This window comes from Crocuta crocuta, unplaced genomic scaffold (genome assembly GCF_008692635.1).
Source record: "Crocuta crocuta isolate KB4526 unplaced genomic scaffold, BGI_CrCroc_1.0 scaffold77, whole genome shotgun sequence".
In the NCBI taxonomy this organism is placed as follows: domain Eukaryota; kingdom Metazoa; phylum Chordata; class Mammalia; order Carnivora; family Hyaenidae; genus Crocuta; species Crocuta crocuta.
The window spans coordinates 6,309,061-6,330,283 of record NW_027532172.1 but is presented as its reverse complement, the minus strand read 5'-3'; the positions used below and the strand labels follow the sequence as shown (position 1 = coordinate 6,330,283).

Genomic DNA, 21,223 nt, shown 5'->3' with positions numbered 1-21,223 from the left:
CTATCCTATTAAGATATTGAATTAAGATCAATGCAATGTAACTATTAAAAACTTCTTAAAATAGGGGCGCCTGGGTGGCTTAGTCGGTTAAGCATCCCACTTTCGCTTAGGTCATGATCTCGCGGTTCGTGGGTTCGAGCCCAGCATTGGGCTCTGTGCTGACTGCCAGCTCAGAGCCTGGAGCCTGCTTCAGATTCTATGTCTCCCTCTCTCTCTGACCCTACCCTGCTCGCACTGTCTCTCTCTCTCTCCTAGAAATAAATAAAACATTAAAAAAATTAAAAAAAAAAACTTCTTAAAATATAAAATGTTCTCATTCCTTGACATGTAGCTATACTTACCCGGTGAATGCTTTCTCTGATATGGGAAATGAAGTTGTATACAGTCTCACTAGAATGAGCAAGAAAAAAAAAGAAAACGAATCTTTGTGAAATACTGAAAATGTAACAGAATCGATTTCATGAACATGGCAGGCTGCAAAACAGTGCTTGGTTAGAGCTGGGAGACTCAGTCCTGAAAAATTTAATGTGCAGCCACAAAAAATAAGGACATAGACTTTTCATGACCACTGCCAAAGCAAACCACATTTTCTTTTTAAAAATCTACTCTAGGGGCGCCTGGGTGGCTCAGTTGGTTAAGTGTTTGACTTCGGCTCAGGTCATGATCTCACAGTTCATAGGTTTGAGCCCCACGTTGGGCTCTGTGCTGTCAACTAGCTAGAGCCTGGAGCCTGCCTCAGATTCTGTGTCTTCCTCTCTCTCCTGACCCTCCCCTGCTCATGCTGTCTCTCTCTCTCTCTCTCTCAGAAATAAATTTAAAAAAAATTTTTTAATAAATAAATAAATAAATAAGATAAAAATCTACTCTAGGGGGCATCTGCATTGCTCAGTTGGTTAAGTATCCAAATCTTGATACGGTCTCAGATCGTGACCTCTTGGTTGTGAGACTGAGTCCCTCATCAAGCCCCATACCAGGCTCCGAGCTGAGCATGGAGCCTACTTGGGATTCTCTCTCTCCTTCTTTCTCTGCCCCTCCCCCCCATTGCCTCTCTCTCTCTCTCTTTCTCTCACCCCCCTCAATAAATACATGAACATTTAAACCTGTCAGATACCAAAAAAATAAGAAGAAAATAAAATTTACTCTATATGTATCTTTAAAAAGGTTAAATATTAGGGGCACCTGGGTGGCTCAGTCAGTTAAGCATCCAACTCTTGATTTCAGCTTAGGTCATGATCTCACAGTTTAGTGGGTTCAAGCCCCACACTGGGCTCTGGGCTCTACCCCTCCTCTACTCACCCTATCTCTGTCTCTCTTAAAATAAAAAAAAAGTTAAAAAAATTAAAAAATGTTAAATATACAACTCAAGTAATTACTACAGTAAAACAGGCCAGCTTTCATTTTGATAGCAACAATAGCTTCAGAAAATAGTGATTTCTTTCTGGTAGTACAAAATTCCCGGAAATATCTTAGTCTAATGACTATTGTATTGACTGTGAGAATGGGCAGAGTCAATTCTGGGAGCAATATTAATTTCTAATGAAAAGAAACTATTACAATTATTCCTCAAATGAATATCCCACTTTTGAAAAGATTCAGACATGGATTATTATCAGAAATTTTACAGATTTTGTTTCTTTAATCTGCACAATATAAACACAAACATCAATTTTTAAATCCAAATAGAGCTATTCTTTGTACCAAGTCTTTTGGATACTCAACCTACTGAGCTAACCAGGTGCCCCTAACATTTTCCATTTAAAGTCAGTCTAACGGTTCTATAAAATTCTCATTTTGTTTATTATTTTTTTTTGAAAGAGAGACAGAGAGCATGAAAGCAGGGAAGAGGGGCAGAGAGAGAGACTGAGAGAGAATCCTAAGCAGGCTCCATGCCCAGCACAAAGCCCAACATGGGGCTCCTTCCCACAGCCCAGGGATCATGACTAGAGCAGAAATCAAGAGTTGGACGCTTAACCAACTGAGTCACCCAGGCCTCCCTGCATCAAACGTCTTAAAAGCAACATATAAAGTGATATGGCGATGGGAACAATGCTTTAGAAACGTTGAGGAAAAATAATGAACCAATATAGAATTCTATAGCCAACCTAATTTGCAATCAAGTGTGAGGGGAAAGTAAAGAATTTCAGATATGTAAGGTCTCAAAAAATTACTTAGGTGCCATGCGCCTGTTGTCAGGAAGTTTCTGGAATATATGCTCGACCAAATCCAAGGAGTAAACTAAGGAAGAAAAGGATCCAAGTAACAGAGAATCCAGCATTGCAGAGAGGAAGTAGAAATGCCTAGGACAATGGTGAAGGGGAGACTCAGGATGACAGATGCGCTGCAGAGCAAGTCAGAATTAGGGAAAAAAATGCCTCTGAGAAGAAAATAACACTGAAAGGATTTCTGATGTGTTTGACTATAAAACAAGGAGCTTTTTTTTTTTTAAATTTTTAATGTTTTTTAATTTATTTCTGAGAGAGACAGCGTGAGCAGGGGAGGGTAAGAGAGAGAGGGAGATACAAAATCTGAAACAGGCTCCAGGCTCTGAGCTGGCTGTTAGCACAGAGCCCAACGTGGAGCTCAAACCCATGAACGGTGAGATCATGACCTGAGCTGAAGTTGGATGCTTAACCAACTGAGCCACCCAGGCACCCCAAGGAGCTTTTTAACTAAAATTTCTGTGTAGAGTTTGGGGAAAGACTGATTCCTACATCAAAAACTCAGCAAAAAAGAAACCAAGACAACTTTCTTTTTTAATTAAGAAAATGTAATTATTGTATATATAATTTTTCTAGGCTATCTAGTTAAGGCTTTAAAGATTGAAAAATTATTTAACTGAAAATGTTCAAACAGCTATATTGGGATGATGGAAGAGAAGTTTATGGTGGAGGAGGCAGAGAAGCAACTTTTTACTCCAGGGTCACAAGTCATTCTCTGAAGCTGAAAAAAATCAAGAAAAGATAATGTAAGTTATTTAACATATGCCATAAGATATATGGAGGTTAAGTACTAACAGAGCTAAAAAGGTTCAATTTGGTGTAAAAAGGAAAAAGGAACTAGAAGCGGAGAAAGAGGGGTGCCTGGATGGCTCACATCTGATTCTTGATTTGGGCTCAGGTCATGATCTCATGGTTCCTCGGTTTGAGCCCCAAGTTGGGCTCTGCACTGACAGTGGGGAGTCTGCTTGGGATTCTCTCTCTCCCTTTCCCTCTACCTCTTACCTGCTCCCTGCTCGTTCTCCCCACCCACCCCTCTCTCTCAATAAATAAACTTAAAAAAAAGAAGTGGAGAAAGTCCTGCTGTTTTTCACTATAATCCTAATTATATATATATATTTTTTACCAATAGTTTATTGTCAAATTAGTTTCCACATAACACTCAGTGCTCATCCCCAAAGTGCCCTCCTCCATGCCCATCCCCCCTCCCCTAATCCTAATTATATTTTTAAAAAAACTAACATGTAATAACTTGACTGAAAGAAATATAAAATTTTAAAGGTGTCTAAAGCCTAATAATGCTACCAAAATGCTGCCTATGAAAGCCTACTAAATATAATAGGTAATGACCTCACTCCTTATTAGTACAATTGGGAACCAATGTTCCCAACATGAAACTATATTATACAAATTAAATACTGTTTATATATAGTTTTATATTGAAATGTTTTATATATAACTGATAGCTCCCATTACTTTAACTGTTTTCTAATCCTTGATTACACCTTGTCTGAATTGAAATGTCAAGTTCTGATTAATTCAAAGCCTTTAAAAGACGCTTAATAAATAGAGTAAAAACATTGAGTGCTTGATAACTGAAACTTTCATAAAAAGCTACTGTTCATTTGGAAGCCATTTTTATTATTCCAAAATAAAATAAAAAAGAATGCTTGAAGTAGAGATTTCTTACCCACCCCAATATCATGTATAAGTTCATGGAAGTCAATTGTGACCTAATCTTTTCTCTACAAAAAGTCAATTGGGAAATTCTGTTCATCTGTGCTAACACACACACACACACACACACACACACACACCATTTTTTAAAATAATTTTTAAAATGTTTTTTAAAATTTATTTCTGAAAGAGAGACAGCATGAGCAGGGGAGGGTCAGAGAAAGAGGGAGATACAGAATCTGAAACAGGCTCCAGGCTCTGAGCTAGCTGTCAGCACAGAGCCCGACATGGGGCTCAAACTCACGAACCGTGAGATCATGACCTGAGCCAAAGTCGGACGCTTAACTGACTGAGCCACCCAGGTGCTCCTCTATTTTTAAGAATGAAAGGAAGGTGAATTATTTTGCTTTGAAAATTCACTCATTTATTCAACTATTTATTGAGCCCTCTTTTGTTACAAGTCCTTGGTTATAAGCTTTAGTGATGTGGAGTGAGAAAAAACTCAACTCCCTATCTTCAAGGAGCTTACCTAGTTGGTGTTTTTAATGCATTTTCAAAATCCATTTAAATTGAATGCTTTTTATTTTTTTTTNTTTGATTTGTATTTCCCTGATGAGGAGGGATGCTAAGCATCATTTCATGTGTCTATTGGCCATCTGGAATGATTTTTATTTTTAAAAAATTTATTGAAGCTTATTGAATCAAATCCTCCGCTTATTGAGATGGCCAATAACAATGTATTTAAGTAAATGATACTATATGCAGATCTGACAGCAACCTCGCATGAAGACACTGTGTCAATTGCTTATAGTCAGCATTTATGCTGAGTGGTGAGTGTTCAAGCTTCACTTTTTATTATTATTTTTATAATAATAAAAATGTTTTTATTATTTTTGACAGAAAGAGCATGAGGGGGGAGAAGCAGAGAGGTGGGGGGGGGGACAGAAGATCCAAAGCAGGCTCTGGGCTGACAGCAGTGAGCCCGATGGGGACTCGANCACAAACAATATGCAAACAAAATCTTTTTTTTTTTAATGTTTTATTTATTTCTGAGAGAGAGAGACAGTGTGAGCATGGGAGGGTCAGAGAGAGAGAGAGGGAAATACAGAATCTGAAGCAGGCTCCAGGCTCTGAGCTAGCTGTCAGCACAGAGCCCGATATGGGGCCTGAACCCACGAATCATGAGATCATGACCTGAGCCCAAGTCAGACACTTAACTGATTGAGCCACCCAGACACCCCTGTATTTTTTAAAAAATATTATTTCTTTCAATTCATGACTATAAAGATCTTTTTTTATTTTTTAATGTTTACTTATTTTTGAGAAAGAGACAGACAGAATGTGGGCCGGGAAGGGCAGAGAGAGAGACACAGAATCTGAAGCAAGCTCTGGGCCCTGAGCTGTCAGCACAGAGCCTGATGTAGGGGTTGAACTCATGAACTGTGAGATCATGACCTGAGCCAAAGTCAGACACTTAACTGACTGTTAACATTTAACTGACTGAGCCACCCAGGCACCCCTCAATGTGTATTTTTTAAAATCATATTGAGTTATGATTGCTATAGAAAACCCTGTACATATTTAATGTTTACAAGTTTGGAGATATGTATACAACTATGAAACCATCACCACAATCTATGCCATAAACATATCCATCACCCATCACCTCTAAAAGCTTTCTCTCACCCTCTTTTTTTATTATTATTAGTAGTAGTAGTAGTGATAAAAAATACTTAACAAAAATTTACCATCTTAGCAAATTTTAAAGTATACAATACTGTATTGTTTAATGATAGGCACTATGCTGTATGGTAGATCTCTAGGACTTATTCTTGTATAAAATGAAACCTTGTACCCTTTAATTAATACCTCCCTGTTTGCCCCATACCCCAGCCCCAGCAGCCACCATTCTACACTATGCTTCTTTGAGTCTGACTATTTTACATTTCTCATATAAGCGGTATCATATAGTACAGTTGGCCCTTGAACAATGCAGGGGTTAGGGGAACTGATCCCCACATAGTTGAAAATCTGCATATAACTTATGATTTTCCCCAAAACATAGTAGCCTACTATTATAGCTTACCAATAACATAAATAGTTGCTTAACACATATTTTGCATGTTATACATACTATATAATATATTCTTACAATAAAGTAAGCTAAAGAAAAGAAATGTTAAGAAAATCACAAGAGAAAAAAATCATAAGAGAAAATATTTACAATACTGTAATATAAAAAGTTTGCATACAAGCAGACCTGCACAGTTCACACCTGTGTTGTGCAAAGGTCAACTGTATTTGTCCTTCTGTGTCTGACTTAACATAACATCCTCCAGGTTCATCCATGTTGTCACAAGTGACAGAATTTTCTTTTTTAAGGCTGAAGACTATTCCATTATATGTATATACCACTTTTTATTTTTCTTTTTTAAAGAGAGAGAGAAAATTTCTCTCTGATCAGTTATTTAAAAAAAAAACAACATTTATTTTTGAGACAGAGAGAGACAGAGCACGATCTGGGGAGGAGAAGAGAGAGAGGAAAACACTGAATCCAAAACAGGCTCCAGGCTCTGAGCTGTCAGCACAGAGCCTGATGTGGGGCTCAAACCCACGAATCATGAGATCATGGCCTGAGACGAAGTTGGCCACTTAACTGACTGAGCCACTCAGGTGCCCCATCTACCACTTTTTGTTTATCTGTTCGCTCACTGATGGACATTTAGGTTACTCCCATCTCTGCTATTGTAACTAATGCTGCAATGAATATGGCAGTGCAGATATCTCTTTGAGATACTGATTTAATTCCTTTGGACATATACTTAGAAATTGGGGTTGCACCAATTTACATTCCCACCATCAATATATAAAGGTTCCCTTTTCACCACATCCTTGCCAACGCATACATACATACATACATATATATGTTTATAATTGTCAACCTGACTGATGTAAAATGATATTTCATTGTGGTTTCAATTTGCACTTCCCTGGTGACTAGTGATATTGAGCACCTTTTCATACACCTGTTGGCCATTAGTATGTCTTCTTTACATATGTGTATATTCAGTTCCTTTGCCCATCTTCTAATTTGGGCTATTTGTTTTTACACTATTGAGCTGTAGGAGTTCCTTATATATTTATTAACCCTTTATCAGATATATGGTTTGCACATATTTTCTACCATTCTGTAAGCTGCCTTTTCATTTTGCTGACTGTTTCCTTTGCTGTGTAGAAACTTTTTAGTTTGATGTAATCCCACTTGTCTATGTTTGGTTTTGATGATTGTGCTTCTGGTGTCATACTCAGGAAATCGTTCAGAAAGCTAATGTCAGAAAGCTTTTTACCTATGTTTTTCTTCTAGGAATTCTACAGTTTCAAGTCTTATCTTTAAGTCTTTAATCCATTTTGAGTTGATTTTTAGGTATGGTATAGGATAAAAGTCCTTTTTCATTCTTTTGCATATGGATTCAGTTTTTCCAACAGCATTTGTTGAAAAGATTAATCTTTCCCCATTATGTATTCTTGGCACTCTCTCATGCTGTATTAAATATTTAAAACACAGCCTTTGAAAGATCTATATGATAGAGTACAATGAAACCATTAGAAATGATTTTGTAGATGAAATAAACATAATCATTAAAGATTATTAAATTTAAAAAGCAGGTTGAAAAACAGTCCATAGGAAATGATACCATTTTTATTTTTTTAATACATAAAAATAGAGCAGAGTTATACAAACATTGTGTTTTTTAAGGCTTTTGTTTTTTTAAAATTTTTTAATGTTTTATTTATTTTTGAGAGAGAGAAAGAGACACAGCGTGAGCAGGGGAGGTCAGAGAGAGAGGGAGACCCAGAATTGGAAGTAGGCTCCAGGCTCTAAACTGGCTGTCAGCACAGAGCCCGATGCGGGGCTCGAACCCATAAACTGTGAGATCATGACCTGAGCCAAAGTTGGACGCTCAACCGACTGAGCCACCCAGGTGCCCCTCAAATATCCTCTTTAAGAATTCCTTTTCCATTGAAATGAACTTATTTCTACTGCTTACAACCAATAATTCTGGTCTAGTTGTATCCAACAAATGCCTGTTTTCCTAACCAGACTAAGAACTTCAAAGATAAGTTTGTAGTACAACAAAACAGTGTTTATTTAATGAACGAATGAACGAACGAATGAATGAATGAGTGAATGAATTTCACTATGGTAATCAACAATTATTGAAAGAACATGGTTATTTTTATAATCTACTTGTGGTCCTTAGGTGTTCATTTGTTATGAGACTAATCTGTTTTCTCAAATATTACAGCCAAAAAACAATAATCTGGGTAATGGCCATCCACTGTGTGGTGTACCCAGAATCCTCCTTTGATAGGGAACTGTTTCTTTCTGCACCCAGAAAGTGGTTCTGGTGAGGACTTCTAGTCACACCTCTCTCCTTTCACCCCTATGACCTAAGCAAGCCTACCAGAAGCCTCAACTAGAATTTTTCAAATTCAAACTATGGAAAAAGAGTCCCTTTCTCTGTGCTGGTAGGAAGCTGGTCTTTACAAGAAAGAACAAAGTATAAATGGACAGAGAAGCACAGAAAAGAGATTCTGATTTCATTCATTCATTCTGATTTCATTCCCTGTCCTTCCCAGACTGGTTAAAAGAGTTAATATATCCTCCATTTTGTCAGAGCTAGTCTGAGGTAAGTTTTTACTTGTCACCAAAAGAGTCATAACAAATGCAATTTGGGGCGCCTGGGTGGCTCAGTTGGTTAAGCATCCGACTTCAGCTCAGGTCATGATCTCATGGTTCGTGAGTTCGAGCGCCGCATCAGGCTCTGTGCTGACGGCTTGAGCCTGGAGCCTGCTTCGGATTCTGTGTCTCCCTCTCTCTCTGAACCTCCCCTGCTCATGCTGTCTCTCTCTCTCTCTCAGAAATAAATAAAAAACATTTAAAAAAAATTTTTTTAAAGAATCATAACAAATGCAATCTGAATGATTAGTCTTCTTTTGAGATTTCTTTCCCTCAAAGCCTTTTCTATGAGTTTGGGGAAATATGTACTTTCAAAACACAATATGTAAATCCATGTCTTATAAGTTTGTAGCATGTCTTATGTTTGAATCCTGCACCATGTCTTATCACTTTCCTACTTCCATATTAACAGAGATATGCTTTCTTTCTCTCATTTAAAAATTTATCTCTCCTTCTCACCACATTTTTTTAAGTAGGCTCCACACCCAACATAGGGCTTGAACTCATGACCTTGAGATCATAAGTTGCATGTTCTACTGACTAAGTCAGCCAGATACCCCATTCTTACCACATTTCTTTTTTTTTTTCTTAAATTGTTTATTGTCAAGTTGGTTTCCATATAACATCCAGTGCTCATCCCCGCAAGTGCCCTCCCCCATGCCCATTACCCCCCTTCCCCTGTACCCCACCCCCATCAGGCCTCAGTTTGTTCTTAGCATTCAAGAGTCTCTCATGGTTTGCCTCCCTCCCTCTCCCTCTTTTCCTCTTCTTCTCCCTCATGGTCCTCTGTTAAGTTCCTGCTAATCCACCTATATGTGCAAACATATAGTATCTGTCCTTCTCTACCTGACTTATTTTACTCAGCATAACACCCTCGAGTTCCATCCATTTTGCTACAAATGGCCAGATTTTATTCTTTCTCATTGCCATGTAGTATTCCATTGTATAAATATACCATGTCTTCTTGATCCATTCATCATTTGATGGACACTTAGGCCCTTTCCATGTTTTGGCTACTGTTGAGAGTGCTGCTATGAACATTGGGGTACATGTGCTCCTATGCATCAGCACTCCTGTATCCCTTGGTCTTACCACATTTCTAACAAGTACTTATTGACAAAAAAAAAATCTAAAATCTAGAATCTTGGGTTTTATTTTTGCCAGAATTTATTAAAATTATGATTCTTTTTGCCTATCATATAAGTCAATATCTTAAGCTTAATTTTTTTAATGGAGATTTTTCAGAGTCCTCATCATTTGTTCTCTCTATATAAACGCTATATATATTTTTGCTGTCTTGTAAATAACTGTTAACAGAAACTCATTTCACTACAAAAAAAGGAAATGATATAGGAAAAGAGAGAGAGCAAGGAAGGAAGAAAATATCATGAGAAACTTAACATTTCAAAAAACCTTTTTTTAGCTACAGAAAAAAAAAATTTTTTAAAGTGATCTCTGTTGCGGGGCGCCTAGGTGGCTCAGTCGGTTAAGGGTCCAACTTCAGCTCAGGTCATGATCTCACAGTTTGTGGGTTTGAGCCCTGCGCCAGGCTCTGGGCGGACAGCCAGCTCAGAGCCTGGAGCCTGTTTCAGATTCTGTGTCTCCCTCTCTCTCTGACCCTCCCCTGCTCACGCTGTCTCTCTCTCTCAGAAATAAATAAAACAGTAAAAAATAAAAAATTAAAAAAATAATAAAGTGATCTCTGTTGGGGCACCTGGGTGGCTCAGTTGATTAAGCGTCCTATTTCGGCTCAGGTCATGATCACACNGAGGGGCCAGAGCTGAGGCAGCCATATTCAAATCTGCCACAATTCACAATGACAAGTAACCAAATAAAGAGTAATTATTAGCTGATCTATAAAGGTAAGTGTGCTAACATGCTCAAATAGAATTATTTGACTATTAATATTCCATTTTCTGTTTCCTTCAAAAAAGAAGCTGTCACCTCCACTCGAAAGGTTTGCATACCTGTCACATTTGTCTTTTGCCCTTTTCTTTTTCTCCTCAAACTGTTCCAAGAGGCCCTTTGATTGTCCAAGTGACAAAGGAAGAGGAAATAAGCCTCTATCATTTGTATTTCCTCCAAATAGCTGGGGTTTTGTTTGGTATTTTGTGAAAATACTAGGTTCACTCTGTTAAATGAAAAAACAAAACAAAACAAAACAAACCACAGCATTTCATACATAAAAATATTTATAGCATTCACTATTTCTACATAACATAGTCACATTTAAGTGTAAACAATAACACTAAAAAACAACATGGCATGTATTTCCTTTTTATTTCATATACATCAGAAAATCTTATTAAAGAAACTTTTTTTTAATTAATAAGGTTTATGGCTTACCAACACAGAGATATTTAAAATATCAGCTAATTGGTGTGCCTGGCTGGCTTGATCAGGTAGAGCAGATGACTCTTACTCTCAGGGTCAGTTCTTGATTTCGACTCAGGTCATGATCTCATGGTTTGTGAGTTCGAGCCACCCATCAGGCTCTGTGCTGACAGTGTGGAACCTGTTGGGGATTCTCTCTCTCCCTCCCTCTCTCTGCCCCTCCTCTGCTTGCTCTCTCTTTCTCTCTCTCAAAATAAATAAATAAATAAACTTTGAAAAACTTTTAAAAAAATCAGTTGTACAAACTTGAAAGCAATAACTGAATTATTTATGCAGTCTCTGAAATATGTTAAAGTTTTCATATTAATATGTTTAACTCAATTACTGTTGAACTAGACTTGATAAGTTTGACATGGACAGTAAGTATGCTGGCATGTGGTGAGCCAATTCCTGCATTTGAGGCAAAACTTACTCTGAAACATTCAGGGAGTACATTTATTCCTTCATATCACTGGGTACCAATTTTTGTACTGAAATACTTAACTGAGAACATATCATATTATCTTAAACATTTTTTAATGTTTTTTTATTTTATTTCTAAGAAAGAGAGAGAGAGAGAGAGACACAGCATGAGCAGGGAAGGGTCAGAGAGAGACAGAGGTACAGAATCTGAAACAGGCTCCAGGCTCTGAGCTAGCTGTCAGCACAGAGCCTGACGTGGGGCTCAAACCCACAAACCGTGAAATCATGACCTGAGCTGAAATCGGATGCTTAACCGACTTAGCCATCCAAGTGCCCCCATACTGTACTATCTTAAAACACTGACTTAATCGTATCCTTAGAGTCTCTGTTTGATGCAGGTTAAGTCCGTATATAAAGTTAAATCTAGTTTTAAACCAAAAAAAAAAATATGTAAAAGTATTTCTGACCCACTAAAGAAGACAGATTGGTCTCAAAAAATCGAGGACTCAAGAGACTCTATTCTTGATTCTGGCCCTTATTCATTAACCAAGTCCTCAGAATCCTCATGTCCTTCTTCAAGGAAATGAAGGACCGACACTACTATAGCACAGTAGACTAAAAAAAGCATCGAAAGTTTCTTAGGAAAAAATATCCATATAAAATAAAATTTATGTTAATTTATTCCTATTTTTCTAAAGCTCTTCTTTCTTATGAAAATTTTACAAACAATAGTATGCCTTAGAAAACATCATGCCATTTTTGGTTTTCCTAAGAGAGTCAAAGTACTGGCAATATTCTATATCGCTTTAGTAATAGAAGAAACTGCAAATATAAATATTTTATCTATTTCAGATTACCAAGTCTGATCCCAAGACAGAGTACTGAGTCACCACCAATCAAGCACAAATCCATTTAGGAGAGTAATTTTTAGAGATGTATAAATTCTAAAATAAAATCCAACATTATAGCTTATCTCCATAATGACTATGAAATGTGTGCAGAGAAACTTTGGAAATGAGACTTACGTCCAGAGAATTCTGTTGTGACTGTTTAGGATGTCTCAAGTAGACACCAAAGTCCAAGGGTGCTGACAGAGTCTCTGAACTTTCTGGACAGAACTGGGATCCAAAGAGGAATTGGGAATCACTGAGACTGGAGTGATCAGTCTGATTATTATTCCAGCTAGAGGAATTAGTGGTCCTGAAAGATTAAGCAAGAAAAGAAAAGTATAGCAAGTAGACAAACATCTTGAACAAATGAAATCATAATTTGTTCAGAAATCATATTCATTTCAGAATATCCTTAGGCAAAGTACTAATTTGTTCTGATCTCCTAAAACCCTGCATACTGCCAGTACTACACATAAAGCAACACAAAGAAATTCTGAATGTCAGACATTTTGATTACAGTAACTTGAGAACAATCAGATGGAAATTCAAACATTAAGGACTGACACTACTATTTTTGGTACAACAGCACTGTGGGCTATAACACCATTTTGGAGATCAAAGTTCCTGAAATCTTTAGGGGTTAAAAGAACATTATCTTTTAAGAAGTTGAATCTATTTGGGCACCTGGGTGACACAGTTGGTTAAGTATCTGACTCTTGACTTAGGCTCAGGCCATGATCTTGCATTTTGTGAGTTCAAGCCCCATGTTGGGCTCCGTGCTGACAGTGAACAGCCTGCTTAGGATTCATTCTCTCTCTCTCTCTCTTTCTCTCTCTTTCTAAATAAATAAATAAATAAATAAACTTAAAAAAAAGTTGAATCTGTTCATCACAAAGAGAATCTACATCATAGCACACCAAACAAGTATATAACTGAATGTTATAGAAGGTGAATTAGAACTCTCATTAACTCTCCTAGACTATGCCTACAGGGAAGGAAGGGATCTGGATTAGAGGTAGAGTAGGAATCATAATAGAAAAAACACAGCTAATAACTAAGACAGCTTAGTTATGGACTGAATGCTGTGTCCTCCCAAATTATTATGTTGAAGTTCTAATTCCTAAGGTGATAATATTTGGAAATGGGGTCTTTGGGAGGCAATTAGGGTTAGACAAGGTCATGGGGGCAGGCTTTCATGATGGAATTAAGGTCTTACAATAAGAGATACCAAAGTTTGCCCTCTCTCTTTTAACAAAAAAATTTTTTTAATGTTCATTTATGTTTGAGAGACAGAGACAGAGCACAATCAGGGAAGGGGCAGACAGAAGAGACACAGAAGATGAAGGAGACTTCAGGCTCCGAGCTGCCAGCAGAGCCTGACGTGGGGCTCGAACCCATGAACTATGAGATCATGACCTGAGCCAAAGTTGGACACTTAACTGACTGAATCACCCAGGCACCCCTCTTTTTTTTTTTTTTTTAAGTTTATATATTTGTTTTTTGAGAGAGAGCAGGGGAGGGGCAGAGAGAGAGAATCCCAATCCTAATGACTGTGCAGAGCCCATGCAGGGCTGGAACCCACAAACTGTGAGATCATAACCTGAGTCAAAACCAAGAATTGAACTCTTGACTAACTGAGCCACTCATACACCCCTGCCCTCTCTCTTTCTTTCTCCTCCATGTAAGGACACAGAGAGAAGATAGTTGTCTGCAAACCAGGAAGGGAGCCCTTATAAGAAATGATCTGGCTTGCATTCACTTCTAGGACTTCCAATCTCCAGGACTGAGGAAATAAATTTCTACTGTTGAAACCATCCAGTTTAGGGTATTTTGTTATGGTAGCCCAGTAGACTAATACAGGCCTCATCCAAATTGAAGAATGTGATCAACTCAGATTTGTGCATAGGAGAATCCATTAAAAATTGTTTTTGAAACAAGGTGATGTTCCCTTTCACACTGTTAGTGTCTTAGTCTCGCTTTAAGTACTTTCAGCTGTGGACTTCCAACTTGCTTCCCATAGATATATACATTTAAACCTCACATATGGGGGTGGCTGGGTGGTTCAGTCAGTTGAGTGACCAACTTGTGCTTTTGGCTCAGGTTATAATCTCACAGTTTGTGGGATCATACCCTGAGTCCAGTTCTGTGCTGGCAGCCCAGAGTCTGCTTGGGATTCTCTCTCCCTCTCTCTCTCTGCCCCTACCCCACTTGTGCACATGTGCATGCACTCTCTCTCTCTCCCTCTCAAAATAAATAAACATTAAAAAAAAGATCTCAATAACAATTTGGGTTACTTAATGCTGCTGTGTAAGCTAAAAAAAACATGCTTTTCATTAAAACACACAAACAGAAATCATTCCTTTTAAAAAAGCTAAATTAAAGTAATTACATAGCATATAAGTACATATTCCAAGCCAAAGGGACCATCATATATTAATGCAAGACAAAAAGAAACTAATAATTCAGCACAGGAAAGAGCAATTATTTTCACTCATAGAACCATTATCTAAGATTAGCTAAGGTAATGGGATGCACACATATATTATAATATGGGTTGTGTAATCATTGCTCAAAATAGCTTAAATAGCTCTCTGTGACTCCCCTCTTAGGTTAAAGAGAATAATTAGCTGTGCTGGATTAAAAAAAAGAAAAACACACACCCAAAACCTGTAAGCTTACAGAAATCATGTAGGATTTACATCTTAAAGCTGTGATCTGGAATTTAACAAAGATAGATTTTTCTCTACTCTGTATCAACTGAAAGCATTTTTTTTTCCTTCTGAGAAATAAAAAGCACAATGCTCTAGGTATGCTGAATTAATAACTGTCTTCAATAAGGTATTAGGAAGAAAAGAAACTATCCAATAATAAAAGCATACCAAAAACAATTAGAAATCTCTTAAATATATACTATTTCTGGGGCACATCCACCAAGTTAGCAATGGCAGGCCCACTGCACGGCTGATGGACACCAATGTAAGTACCTCAGTTGAGTAGTAGAAGGGGCAGTATTTCAGTGAGCCTTATCAACAGCTGGAGTAGCTCTTAACTCCACAGTACCTACAACCATACAAATGAACACATATCTAACCATTGTCTTGATTTTGCTCCTTGCCGTTTCAATAGAAATCACTCCAACTGAGGTGAGTTTCTAGATGTTAGGCCATTTCTAATTCTCACAGGCCTCATATTCCCTAGGTCCAGTTCTGGACACAGAATCACTGCTCAATCAACACACATAGATAAATTGACATTGCTTTTATCATCAGAACTTAGGCAAGAGGAGGGGCGCCTGGGTGGCTCAGTTGGTTAAGCATCTGACTCTGAATCTCAGCTCAGGTCTTGATCTCAGGGTCATGAGTTCAAGCCCTGCACTGGGCTCCACAATGGGTGTGAACCTGCTTTTTAAAAAAAAGAAAAGAAAAGAAAATAGGCAAAAGGAAAAAGACAAGTATGGGAGAGTGTAGCAGTGAAGGGAAAAGAAGGGGGAAAAGCTATATGAAGTAACCCTATTACTAATAAACTAATAGGAAAGGGAGCCTTTTTCAATGAAATCAATATAACTATAAAACTTTCATTAAGTGTCAGAGTATAAAACCAGAAAACTTACCCAGAACCTGAGGGAATACTGAGCATCTCTTTGATATTCCAAACATTAAAATTCATTTCTTATGTTTAGCCCTATTAAAAAGAGAGGAATATTAATTTACAAGGTTAAGAAAGTATAACTTATCCCTAAAGATGATTTTACTGGTGACTGTCATATATAGATGAGGACATTTCAGCAACTATATTACCATCCAATTGGTGAAAATTCCCATTACCTATGTGTCAGAAACAGGTATTTTGGGGGCACCTGGTTGGCTCAGTGCCCAGTGCTCAGTAGAAATATGTGACTCTTGATCTCAGGGTTGTGAGTTCAACCCCCCACATTGGGTGTAGAGATTACTTAAAAATAAAATCTTTAGGCAGTGCCTGGGTGGCTCAGTCGATTAAGCATCTAACTTCAGCTCAGGTCATGATCTCATGGTTCATGGGTTCGAGCCCTGAATCAAGCTCTGTGCTTACAGCTCAGAGCAGCCTGGAGACTGCTTTAGATTCTGTGTCTCCCTCTCTCTGCCCCTTCCCTGCTCACACACTGTCTCTCTTTCTCTCAAAAATAAATAAAAATTTAAAAAATTTAATGAATACACATCAACATTTTTAAAAATCTTTAGGGGCACTTGGGTGGCTTAGTCGGTTAAGCATCCAACTCTGGATTTCAGCTCAGGTCATGATGTCACAGTTTGTGGGATTTAACCCTGCGTCAGGCTCTGCACTGACAGCAAGGAGCCTGCTTGGGATTCTATCTCTCCCCCTCTCTCTGCCTTTTTCTCTCTCTCTCAAAATAAATAAAGAAACTTTAAAAAAAAAAAAAAGTAGAGTTGGGATAACTGAAGAGCTATATGAAAAAAGATTAAGACTGGATCTAGTCCTTTTACCATACAATATAAAATATCCAAATGGATCAGAGATAATATAAAAATGAGATCATAAAAGCACTGGAGGGGAGGGGCGCCTGGGTGGCTCAGTCGGTTAAGCGTCCGACTTTCGCTTAGGTCATGATCTCGCGGTTCGTGGGTTCGAGCCCCGCGTCGGGCTCTGTACTGACTGCCAGCTCAGAGCCTGANTATAGCCTAGAAGTGGGGAAAACTTTGACTCAAAAATTCAAAAGTGATAAGAGAAAACACCAATAAATTTGACTACATAAAATTTTTATTATTTTAAATTTATTATTAAATTTTAAAAAATACTTATTCATTTTTGAGAGACAGAGAATGAGTGGGGGAGGAGCAGAGAGAAAAAGAGACACAAAATCTGAAGCAGGCTCCAGGCTCCGAGCTGTCAGTACAGAGCCTGATGTGGGGCTCAAACTCATGAACCATGAGATCATGACCTGAGCTAAAGTCAGACGCTTAACCAACTGAGCCACCCAGGTGCCCCTGACTACATAAAATTTTTAAAAAGAACATTTTGTTTCAAATAAAAGTCTTACAGAAAATGGTCAAGACATGTGGGCCAACAGTTCACAGAAAAATAAATACAAAGACATATACATATATAAATGGGCAACCTCACATTAAAAGAGATGTAAATTAACATCATACAGATTTTGGGCATCTGGGTGGCTCAGATGGTTAAGTGTCCGACTTCAGCTCAGGTCATGATCTCACAGTTTGTGAGTTTGAGCCCCACGTCAGGCTCTGTGCTGACAGCTCAGGGCCTGGAGCCTGCTTCAGATTCTGTGTCTCCCTCCTTCTCTGCCCCTCTCCCACATGCTTGAGCTCTCTCTCTCTCTCTCTCAAAAATAAACATTAAAAAAATTTTGTTAAGGGGCGCCTGGGTGGCTTAGTTGGTTAAGCGTCCNAAAAAATTTTTTTTGTTAATCATAGAGATTATTTTCTTTCCTATAAAGGTGGTAAAAATGCAAGTATAATAATGTAATCTATTACTGAGGCTGGGAGGAAAGAGGCACTTTCATGCACTTCTGTTGGGAAGGCCTCTATGGAGGAGAATTTGTCGTTATCAAGAACATTTACAAATGTATTTACTGTTTAATCCAGCAATCCTACTTTTAAGGATTGGGATATATCCCAATAATACTTGGCAGAAATAGAAAATTATATATACACATGGCTCTTCAATACAATACCATCATAACAGCAAGACCATAAACAACCCAATGTCCATCAGTTGGTCAAACTATGGTATATTCATACAACGGAGTTTTATGGAACTGTTAAAAGGAATATATACTCTTATATATATATATATATATGTATAAGATATACTTCAATATACTCTGAGAGTGACCTCCAAGATATATTGCTGAGCATACACACACACACAAAAACAAAAGGCAAGGTGAAGAACAGTGTATGCGGTATGTAATATTTCATTCAAAAAATGTCAAAGGAGCATGAATATAAATAAATATACACACATAGCATGTGCTTTTTTTTTTAAGTAAGGAAAGAAGAAAGGCAAGGAAGAAGACAGAGAGAAGAAAAATAGATAAATTGAAAACCAACAAAAATGTTTACCTTGGAGTGTACAAATAGGGTGGAAAGGCTAGAAATGAAAGCTAGACTTCTCCAAATATAGCAGTTTTTACAGTTTCAACTTTATTTTTTTTTTAATGTTTTATTTATTTCTAGGAGAGAGAGAGAGAGAGACAGCGTGAGCAGGGGAGGGTCAGAGAGAGAGGGAGTCACAGACTGAAAAAGGTTCCAGGCTCTGAGCTGACAGTCAGCACAGAGCCCGACGCGGGGCTCAAACCCACGAACCGTGAGATCATGACCTAAGCGAAAGTCGGATGCTTAACCGACTAAGCCACCCAGGCGCCCCTACAGTTTCAACTTTAGAATAATGTAAATACTGTAAGTATACAAAGCCACATAGTTATAAAACAAAATCAAATAAAAAATGGGAAAAACAAAGCAATTCCTACAAAGGAGCAAAATGGAACATACAAGCTGGTTATTGAGCCTCACAGGAAGAGTCTATTTCCTGTGCTTCTAAATATGATAATTTGATACTACATCTCTAGTGAAGTATAACCTAAGGAAAAAATGAATAGTAAAGGAATTTGTGTATTTGTTTTCAGTAATCATAGTTAGTGTATATATATATATATATGCATACATATAATATGTATATATACATATACATATGTACATGTAATCTCTATCAGAATACAACAAATCAATAATATATTAATGTCATCAGGAACAAAAATTTTCAGTGTATGAGAAAAGAGGCAGAAACATAAAATAAAGTCAAGCAAAAACCCTATAATCCTAGGTCTGAAATAAATAGAAAATTATTAGTAATTCTTGATGTACAACCCTAGCACCAAGCTTTTGGTCTTGAAATACCATTCACCACTAAAAGGTCTGGGGCAGAAAATGTACAACTTGAGCCCGGAACATCTTGTCCCAGAGAACAAGGAAATTATCAAAGACTACCAGGGCCAAAGATTATTGGAGAGCTAGCTTAAAGGACTTCCTCTGTTAAATTTATATATTTATAAATTTATAAATATATAATCCTCATCAGTCACTTTGGAGGATAGGCAACCAATTTATTATTTTGAAAGCTGGTAGGGTAGACAAAAGAATCATTCATCTTACCTTCCTAGAATACATGCACCTCAAAGTAACCAACATATAGATGTGAGAAAGTTCTTCTTTATAGAAGTATTCCAGCTAATAAACACAGAATGGATGGTACAATTAGATTATTACCATTTTGGAGTTCCAAAGAAAATAATGGGTCTAGAAAATGATCATAAATGGCTGTTTAAACCATGAAGTGAAAGGCTGATAGGAAACTTTATAATGAATAGATCAGGCTGAAAACCTAAACCCCTCAAATGATCTTTTATTCACAAAGATAGACACCAGCCCTAGTATGAACCTCTTGATGAGGTTCAACAGGAGGTGCCAAGCATTACCAAAGAAGTAAGTATACTTGCCAAAAATATTGAGCCTTAATCTAACTAACCTTCTAGATGTAAGGACCAGTACACAGAAAATACAGTAGTTAAACAGAACCAGTGGAATGCAATCACCAAAATCCAGAGTGGTTAATTCTACAGTTTAAATGATCATATTCTTTTTTTTTTTTTAATTTTTTTTTTTTAATTTCTAGGAGAGAGAGAGAGAGACAGCATGAGCAGGGGAGGGTCAGAGAGAGAGGGAGTCACAGACTGAAACAGGCTCCAGGCTCCAAGCTGGCAGTCAGCACAGAGCCCGACACGGGGCTCGAACCCATGAACCCCGAGATCATGACCTAAGTGAAAGTCGGACGCTTAACCGACTAAGCCACCCAGGCACCCCAATGATCATATTCTTTTAAAGCATAAGAGACAGGAAAAAAAAGAGAGATGGGAGACTATAAATTAAAAGAGATTTATGAACCACACCAACCAAATACAATGTGTTTAGATCCTGCATTATAAGAAAGCAATTAAGAAAATTTAAACATTGGCTAGCTACTTAATTATATTAAGAAATTGTTACTTTAAGTATGGTAATGATATTGTGGTTATGATAAAAACATAGTCCTTATCTTTTATACATACATAAATTTTAAATGAATAAAATAATCTTTAAAAGTTTTGCTTTGCTTTAAAATAATGGAGATGGATTAGGGGACCGGAAAAGGGGTACAGACTTTCCCTAGGTTGATAATTGTTGAAGCTAGGTGATGGGTACATTGGCATTCATTCATCCAATGATTTCTACTCTTATATGTTTTAAATTTTCCACAATAAAAAGTTAATATATGAATGGATAAATGCCTATATTAGCTGACAACACCCAAGTTTTTACCTCCAGCCCAGACCCCTCTCCTGAACTTCAGACTCCTATATTCAAGTGCTGGCCTGACCTCATTACTTGGGTGACTAGTAAGTACCTCAAACCAACACATCCAAAAGCAAGATCATTTTTTCCCCAAAACATTCTCCACCTACAGTCTTCCCATTCCAGTTAATGATAATTCTATCTTTCTAATTGCTCAGGCCAAAATCTAAGAGTCCTCTTTGACTCTCTTCTCACATCCAATCTGTCAGCAAATACTATGATTAATTCTTTTAAACATGTCCAGAATCTGTTCACTTTTCATTCCTTCCTCTATAGGTTTACCAGATAAAATATAGGATGCCCAGTTAAATTTGAACTTCCCAAATATTGCACAGGACATATTTGTATATTTTATAATATATATATAATATATATACATTAGTACAAGTGTGTCCTGTACTACCTGAAATTCACATTTAACTTGGTGTCCTGTATTTTTATTTGCTAAATCTGACAACTTTAAGATTCAGAGTTCCTCTAACCTTAAGTCAGATC

The 21,223-nt window shown here is 37.4% G+C and overlaps 1 protein-coding gene across 1 annotated transcript in view; it reads right to left on the bottom strand.

Annotated features, from left to right (window-relative positions):
- Positions 1–19,569, bottom strand: part of IHO1 (interactor of HORMAD1 1) — a 29,474-nt gene extending 9,905 nt beyond the window's left edge. The window contains exons 1-5 of the mRNA XM_077777332.1: positions 19,493–19,569; positions 15,931–16,001; positions 12,456–12,630; positions 10,602–10,765; positions 342–390 (exon numbers count right to left, since the gene is read on the bottom strand). Of these exons, the coding sequence (XP_077633458.1) occupies positions 342–390; positions 10,602–10,765; positions 12,456–12,630; positions 15,931–15,986 (444 nt within the window). The 5' untranslated portion in view covers positions 15,987–16,001; positions 19,493–19,569. The remainder of the gene's footprint in view (positions 1–341; positions 391–10,601; positions 10,766–12,455; positions 12,631–15,930; positions 16,002–19,492) is intronic.
- Positions 19,570–21,223: the final 1,654 nt, after the last annotated feature.